Genomic DNA, 7,625 nt, shown 5'->3' with positions numbered 1-7,625 from the left:
CCATTTGAATGACAATGCCTATATATTTGGGGGGTGGACCCCTCAAATATTTAATGGGGGGGCTGAAGGGACCTTGGCCTTTAGAAGTTGGCTCCTATGTGTGCTGATGAGGACGACGGATGAGATGATCCAGGGTCTGGAAACCAAGCCTTATGAGGTATGTACTGTTGAGAGAGTTGGGTATGTTTAGCCTGGAAAATTGAGATTGAGGAGACATAATAGCCATCTTCAAATATCTTAAGGGCTGTCACACAGAAGATGGCGTTAGCTTGTTTTCTCCTATTCGGGAGGGTAGGATCCGAAACCCATGGCTTAAGTTGCAAGAGAGGAAATTCTAACTCAGGCATCCCCAACTTTGGCCCTCCAGATGTTTTGGGACTACAGTTCCCATCATTCCTAGCTAACAGGACCAGTGGTCAGGGATGATGGGAGTTGTAGTCCCAGAACATCTAGAGGGCCGAGGTGGGGTATGCCTGTTCTAACTAAATGTCAGGAAGGACTTCCTTACAGTAAGAACTGTTCGATGGACTTCAATGAGAGGTGGTGGACTTTTCTTTCCTTTTGGTTTAAGCAAAGGTCGAGTGGCCATCTGCCAGGGATTTATCTAGCTGAGATTCCAGCATTGCAGGGGTCCCTTGGGGTCCCGTCTAACTCTACAATTCTACGATCTAAGCGAGCATGTGCAGAGTGCAGGGCCTGGCGCGCAGCCCTGGCAGCCGCCGCCTCCCCGGCCTCCCTCCTCCCGCCCCGCTTCCCGGGGGTCGCGACCTCTGTCGCTCGCCTGGACCCGGCGAGGGCGCGATCGGAGCCTCGGAGCCTCTTCCCGCCCGAACCGCGCGTTTGAATCGCGGAGGCCCGCCCAGCGTCCCGCCCCAGGGCGGCCAATCAGGAGGCGGCAGACGCCTTCCCCTGCCCGGAGCCGGCTTCCGATTGGCCGGCGGCAGAAAAGAGAAAGCTCGGCAAAGGTTACAATTGTATCCGAAGCCGAGAGCGCAGAATGAAACCGGGGCGGGGCGAAAGAAACAACAAGGCACGTGGGGGCGGAGCCGGAGGAGGAGGGGCGGCGGCGGATTGCGGCTCCTGTCCGGACCAGGCTAGGCTCCAGCTCGGTAGGTGGGGCGGGGTGGGGTTAGCAGCCTGTGCCGGCTTCACCCTTTGCACCGACGGGGCAGCGCCCCCCCCCTCCCGGCTTCCCGCAGCAGCAGCCGCGGCCCCGACTAGCCAGCCGAGCCCCCCGACGGCGCCGCCGCCCAGGGCTCGGCATTCCAGCGCCGCCTCGCCCTCGACGGCTGCCCTGCCGGCCTCGAGTTGCGCGAGCGAGAGGGCGATCCTGCGCCTGGAGGAGGAGGAGGAGCGGACCGCGGCGGAGACTGCGAGCGGCAGGGTCGGCCGACCGGCCGGCTGCTGTCCGCCGGGACCGGGGTCCGTGCGGTGGGAGCAGAGGTAGGCTGCGGCGGCGGCGGGGTGGGGTGGGGAAAGCCGCCGGGCGGCTGGTTGACAAGCGCCGAAGGGCGCGGGGGTGCATCTGAGCTTACGCAGAGTGCTTCTCCCCCCTCTTTCGCGCGGAGGTGCATCTGAGCAAATTGGATCCGCTGCGGGTCTCGTAGTCGCTGGGTGCAGGGCGGCCGGGCGGGCGACCTGCTGGCCCTTCTCACGCCCGGGGCCCTCCCGGCTCTCTTCCCCCGTCCAGGCGTCGTCGCGGGCATGCAGCCGGGGAGCGCCGGGGACCGGCTCAGCGGGGCTGCCGCCCGGGGAGACACCGGCGAAGTGCGGCGCCTCCTCTTCGAAGAGCTGGTGCAGCCGGACGCGCGCAACCGCTTTGGCAAGACCGCGCTACAGGTAGGCGAGGCAGACTCTGGTTTTGGACCTGGAGATGATTTGGGAGCCCGTCTTCCTTCTCTCTTCTCTTTGGAAATTTGCCCCAATCCTTGTCTGGAACTCACCCTTCCTTTGTCTCCCGGTGGCATCTTCCCCTTTGACTTTGGACCACAGCACCCATCTCTCTTCCCTTTTATCGCCTCCTCCATCTCATCTTTCTGCTAGTCTTGGGAAGTTCCTCCAAAGCATAGATACCAACAACTGTTGTTCTGTCAACAAGAGGCAGGCATAGATTCCACAGGCTGCCCTCAGCTCAGCAGGGTCACTCGAGGGGCACAGAGCAACTGCTTGCAACCAACATGTGGGGGGAAAGATCTTGCCTTGGCTGAGTAATGGATGCCAGGTGGTGTCTGAGCTGAAGTCTTTAAAGTCGCCCCATCCGGTCCCTTCTTTGTTGCGTGACAATTGTCTCCAGAGCAATTTCCACAATAGATTAAATCAAAATTCCAAAATCAAAGAAGCATGGAGTTTGTGCTGCTCTGGCCGCAATCCATAAATATGATTATTTCCGTCAGAATGTGCCTTGTCTGCCGATCAGAAAACAGCCTAGCTAACTTGACAGGGACGCGGGTGGCGCTGTGGGTTAAATCACAGAGCGTAGGACTTGCTGATCAGAAGGTCGGCGGTTCGAATCCCTGTGACGGGGTGAGCTCCCGTTGCTCGGTCCCTGCTCCTGCCAACCTAGCAGTTCGAAAGCACATCAAAGTGCAAGTAGATAAATAGGTACCGCTCCGGTGGGAAGGTAAACGGCGTTTCCATGCACTTCTCTGGTTCGCCAGAAGCGGCTTAGTCATGCTGGCCACATGACCTGGAAGCTGTACGCTGGCTCCCTTGGCCAGTAAAGTGAGATGAGCCCCGCAACCCCAGAGTCGGTCACGACTGGACCTAATGGTCAGGGGTCCCTTTACCTTTTAACTTGACAGTGGGCCCACCCCTCTCTGATTCCTTCACCTTCCCCCCTAGGTAATGATGTTCGGGAACGTTTTCGTGGCGCAGGAGCTGCTGAAGCAAGGGGCCAACCCTAACGTCCGCGACGAGTCGGGCACGGCGCCCGCTCACGACGCTGCTCGCACAGGCTTCCTCGACACCCTGAAAATCCTGGTGGAATACGGCGCGGATGTCAACGTCGCGGATGCTTCCGGCTCGCTGCCCCTCCATGTGGCTGTCCGGGAAGGCCACACGGACGTGGTCCTCTTCCTGGCGCCGCAGTCCAAGTTGCAGCACCGAGACTCTGACGGGCGGACGCCGCTGGAACTCGCGCAGCACTTGGGGCTTTCGCACATCCAGGGCATCCTCGAGCAGCTCCTCTCTGCCCCAGCTTAACCCGAGGAAGGGCCACCTTGCAAAGAGAGCTGGATTAGCACTGAGCCAACTCCTCTCTCTTGTGTCTTTAGGTCCCCTTCCCCAAAGACTCTCCCCTTCTTCCCAGGGCCCTGGAACAAAGGCAGCTTCACCTGCCCTACCTCAGAGTGTGTGTTTGATTCTATTTGCTGTTGTTGCTATTTATGTGTATTTTACGAGCTCTCTTATCCGCTTCTGAATTTCTCCCCGGGAGCCAGATGGCCCTTGTACCATCCTGCACTCAGCTTTGGCCAGCGTGCCTTAACTCTAACTACCATTTCCCGCTTCTTGTCTTGGGGAGGCCCTAGCCGCTGGTATACGCATCTCCTTGCAGTATTCAGGTGAGATGGGGAGGTTCTGATGCAAAGAGCATCCCTGAAGGCAATGCTAGGCTGGGGACCTTTGCTTCTCTCCCTTTCCCCACCCCTCAGTCTCCATGAGGAATATCAGCTTATTGGGAGAGCTCTGGGTGTGCTTTCTGAGAGCTATTGGCTTCTCTTCCCCTGCAGAGTCCAGAACTCCACAGCATCTAACTGCACAGGATTCTGTTCCCAAAGAGATCTTTATCCGCCCTGCAATTTCTCCCTAATTTCTGTATGGTCTTCTCTGGGGGGGCCTTGTGGTCCCTTAGCCATTAACAACTGTTTTCATCTCAGCCTTGCAGTAGTTCTCTTCTGTTATCTTTGACTTAAAAAAAAAATGTTTAAGCCTTGTTTTTGGCAGCTTGTTCCCTGTAATGAATTTGTGGATCTGAGCTGTGTATATAGTAGATTTTAAAAGGAGGGCAGATTTATTCTATTTATTGTGATTTGCAAGAGTTTGTTTTATGGGATGATTAATTTAATGATTAAAAAATATTAAATCCATTTGCGACTTAGTGGCTTGTGATTCTGGGGAAACTTTTCCGGAGAGGAAGGCGTCAAGAAAGGCCTTTTTGTTGCTGTATTTCCCTCAGAACATGTGGATGCGAGTACGAGGCTCTTGCTGAGCACCTGAACCCCAGAAAGCACATCGGGTAACTTCACTGGAGCATTAGAACTCACCCTATGTAAGATTGTTGGGAACACTTATTAAGCTGCTTCCAGGATTATAATTCCTTGTAACGGGTTGCATTCCTGTGTTCATAGGGAAACTGCTTTGCGCCTGAAAAATGCTTAGTGACTATGGGTCCTGGCAGCAGGCAACAGAGGACCCTTCGTTTTTCCCTCTTCACATTCATATTCCCCCAAGAAGCCCAAGACAGCATTTATGGCATTATATCCTCTTTTCCCTCTTAACAACCCTGTTAGGAAGTTAGGCTGAAAGTGAGCCCACCAAGGAAGCTTTTCAGCTAAGCAGAGATTTAGAGGGTGTGAATTGTCATGTAGCAATTGATCTTGCAGTGCCTTTTTTCAACAGCGTAGTTAACAAAAAAAATTGGGTCGAAACAAGCCAACGGAATGGGCCTGACCTTCTGCCCACTGCAGGCTGACTGGGCCCTGAAGGCTGTAAGAAATATAGGTGAGCTGCAACTTCTTGTTTTCCTTCTAGGAATGCCGGAAACACTTAACAGAAGGAAGGAGATGGAAGTGTGAGCTGGGATCGGGAGCCATTTGCAGCCGCAACGAATTTAGAGCAATGGTTCTTAACCTTTTTGGGCTCATAGACCCTTTGGGTATCTGATGAAAGCTGTGAACCCATTAACGCATATACAAAATATTTTGCATGCACCTTTATTGCATTGGGGAAAGCTTTTTTTTTTTTTTTTGCACCTGGTTAACGGACCCTTTAGGACTCATTACCTCTGGAGCAGAACCTCAGTGAACAAGTAATTTATGGGTTCGTCATCACTTCTGAAATTTGGCTATAATTTAAACAGCCCCTCTGCATAAGTGACAAATTCCATCATCTAGAGAAGCATGCTGACCATTGCAACCCTTTGAATGATCCCCTCCTGTTCACACATTGAGCCTTCGTGGTGCTGAAGAGGTTAGTTGAGACTAGTTTCTGATCTTGCTTTTCAGCTGATTCTCCCTTTGAATATGGAGACTAAGGCCGAAGACATTTATGTTGGGAAACAATTTTAAATCAGCCCCTAAGCACAGTGGCGTCTTCTACAGGAGGAAACTACAGAAGCAAAGTTGTTAGTGTTCCGTTTACGGTTTGGCGAAGTGGAGAAATAAACGACAAGGGAGGCTTTGGGTAAATCAGGCTGAGAGTTGCATTAAAGCACCTTGATTCCTATGCTCTTCAGATAGAGTATAACTGGCCTAGAAGCTCCATTCTCTCTAGGTTAGCCTCTTGAGCAAACCTGGAAGGGGCAAGCTATGCCTCAAGTACTACCCACCTCACTGCTTACTTCTCTGATACGTATATTGGTTGCTGTGGTTCGTGGAAGCCCTTGAAGCAATTTCCTGCTTCTCTCTGATGTTTGGGTGGGAGGCAGAGGTTTCGCCCTTTCAATCTGTGGTGGAATTCTACGGAGATCATGTGTCCCAATTCTGCAGCAGTGCTGAGACACCAGAAATAGTACAGCGAGGGGCGGCTTTTGTGCCGGGGAAGGCAGGCTGGCAGCAGCAAAAACAACCTGCTGGGTTGAACTTTATCGCCCAGAATAATGTCCCAGCTGCTGGGTGTGGCACCCAGCGATATAGGGAAGGAAGGAAGCCAAGTGTTTTGTAACACCAGTTGTCTGCCTTCTTGCCAAGCGGGGTGTGTGTGCGTGCGTGAGTCTACGTGCAACCCCAGACGGAGATAGCAGACGCTTTAAAAATGAAAGCACAAACAGCTGAGCCTGTTTTGCAACTTCACCAGGTTCGATTCTCTGCCAAGTACCCAGCATTTGCCAGGAAACCACTAACAGCTGAGAGTGGGGATTACCGGCAATGCATGAAAAACTACTGCTCCTTGTCTGTGAGCTGGTGGTGTCCTGCCCTTGGGAGTGCTTTGAAATTCCTGGGTTTTATGTGTACCATTATGTTTCTCCTCTCTGCACTCCTCCCAGCAGTCATTCCTCTTCCGGTCACTGCTATGGATCCAGTAGTGATGTATGGAAGTGAGAGCTGGACCATAAAGGCTGATCGCCGAAGAATTGATGCTTTTGAATTATGGTGCTGGAGGAGACTCTTGAGAGTCCCATGGACTGCAAGAAGATCAAACCTCTCCATTCTTAAGGAAATCAGCCCTGAGTGCTCACTGGAAGGACAGATCCTGAAGCTGAGGCTCTAATACCTTGGCCACCTCATGAGAAGAGAAGACTCCCTGGAAAAGACCCTGATGTTGGGAAAGATGGAGGACACAAGGAGAAGGGGACGACAGAGGACGAGATGGTTGGACAGTGTTCTTGAAGCTAGCAGCATGAGCATGACCAAACTGCGGGAGGCAGTGGAAGACAGGAGTGCCTGGCGTGCTCTGGTCCAGGGGGTCACAAAGAGTCGGACACGACTAAACGACTAAACAACAACAACAATGGATGCATGACCTGACTTGTGCGTCTCCAAGCACTGTGGTCATCTGCAACGGATTCCCACACATTGCCAGCCTTCGTGTCACGTTTGCAGACATCTTTGTAACACAGTTGGTTTGCCAACGGGCCTGGTGCCGGTAGCTAGCTCCCCGTAGACCACATCCTTGAGGAACCTGCCATCTTCCCTTTTGTGGCCATGACCATGCCAGGGTAGAGAAGGTCCACCTGCACCAGCACATCTGCCCCAGCTGCAACAACACATGTCTCTCCTGTATCAGTCTCTGTAACTCTTCAATGGTTTGACTTCACCCCTGAAGGTGAACTCCATTGCCTCCCGGATGCCAGCCAACCACTGAGGTGGGAGGGGCAGGGCCTGCTGATGCCAGGAGGAAAAGGTGGACTTGACCACTGTTCAGCCCAGAGGCTCTCAAGATAGGTGTGCTCACATAATACAGAATTAGTTAACCTTTCTAAATATAATATTTTGCATTGTACTTGGCCCCACTGAGCACACAGTAGCTTCCCACCAAATAAATAAATATATGCTAGCTAGCAGCCTCATTGGTCCATATAAACCAGGGGCCAGCAACCTTTTTCAGCCATGGGGCGGCCCACTGTTCCTCAGACCATGTGGTGCGCTGGACTATTTTTTTTGGGGGGGGGGAATGAACGAATTCCTATGCACCACAAATAACCCAGAGATGCATTTTAAATAAAAGGACACATTCTACTCATGTAAAAACACGCTGATTCCTGGACCGTCTGCAGGCTGGATTGAGAAGGCGAATGGGCTGCATCCTGCCCCCGGGCCTTAGGTTGCCTACCCCTGATATAAACGAAGAATTAATAGTACGATGGTTTATATATTTTATCAGAATTAAAACTGCAGCTCCATACAGACAAATGGAAACACACTTGAAAATGACCTACAAGAACGGCAAAGCAGTGAACTAGCAAAAAA

General features: G+C 52.7%; 1 protein-coding gene across 2 annotated transcripts; it reads left to right on the top strand.

Moving 5' to 3' along the window:
* Positions 1-997: 997 nt before the first annotated feature.
* On the top strand, positions 998-4,085 carry CDKN2D (cyclin dependent kinase inhibitor 2D; the record flags this gene model as incomplete). 2 transcript variants are annotated; one of them, XM_081845651.1, is made up of 3 exons in its annotated part: positions 998-1,109; positions 1,691-1,839; positions 2,842-4,085. In XM_081845651.1, the coding sequence occupies 3 exons, from the start codon at positions 998-1,000 to the stop codon at positions 3,199-3,201; spliced, it is 621 nt and encodes a 206-aa protein (XP_081701777.1). In that variant the 3' UTR covers positions 3,202-4,085. The 2 variants fall into 2 exon arrangements, with proteins under 2 accessions (XP_081701777.1, XP_081701778.1); XM_081845652.1 differs by having other exon boundaries at positions 1,061-1,443.
* Between the last annotated feature and the right edge of the window lie 3,540 nt (positions 4,086-7,625).

Source organism: Podarcis erhardii (assembly GCF_964252035.2).
Source record: "Podarcis erhardii genome assembly, chromosome: 17".
Classification (NCBI taxonomy): domain Eukaryota; kingdom Metazoa; phylum Chordata; class Lepidosauria; order Squamata; family Lacertidae; genus Podarcis; species Podarcis erhardii.
The sequence above is the reverse complement of the archived record's forward strand: the minus strand, read 5'-3'. Positions and strand labels throughout refer to the sequence as shown.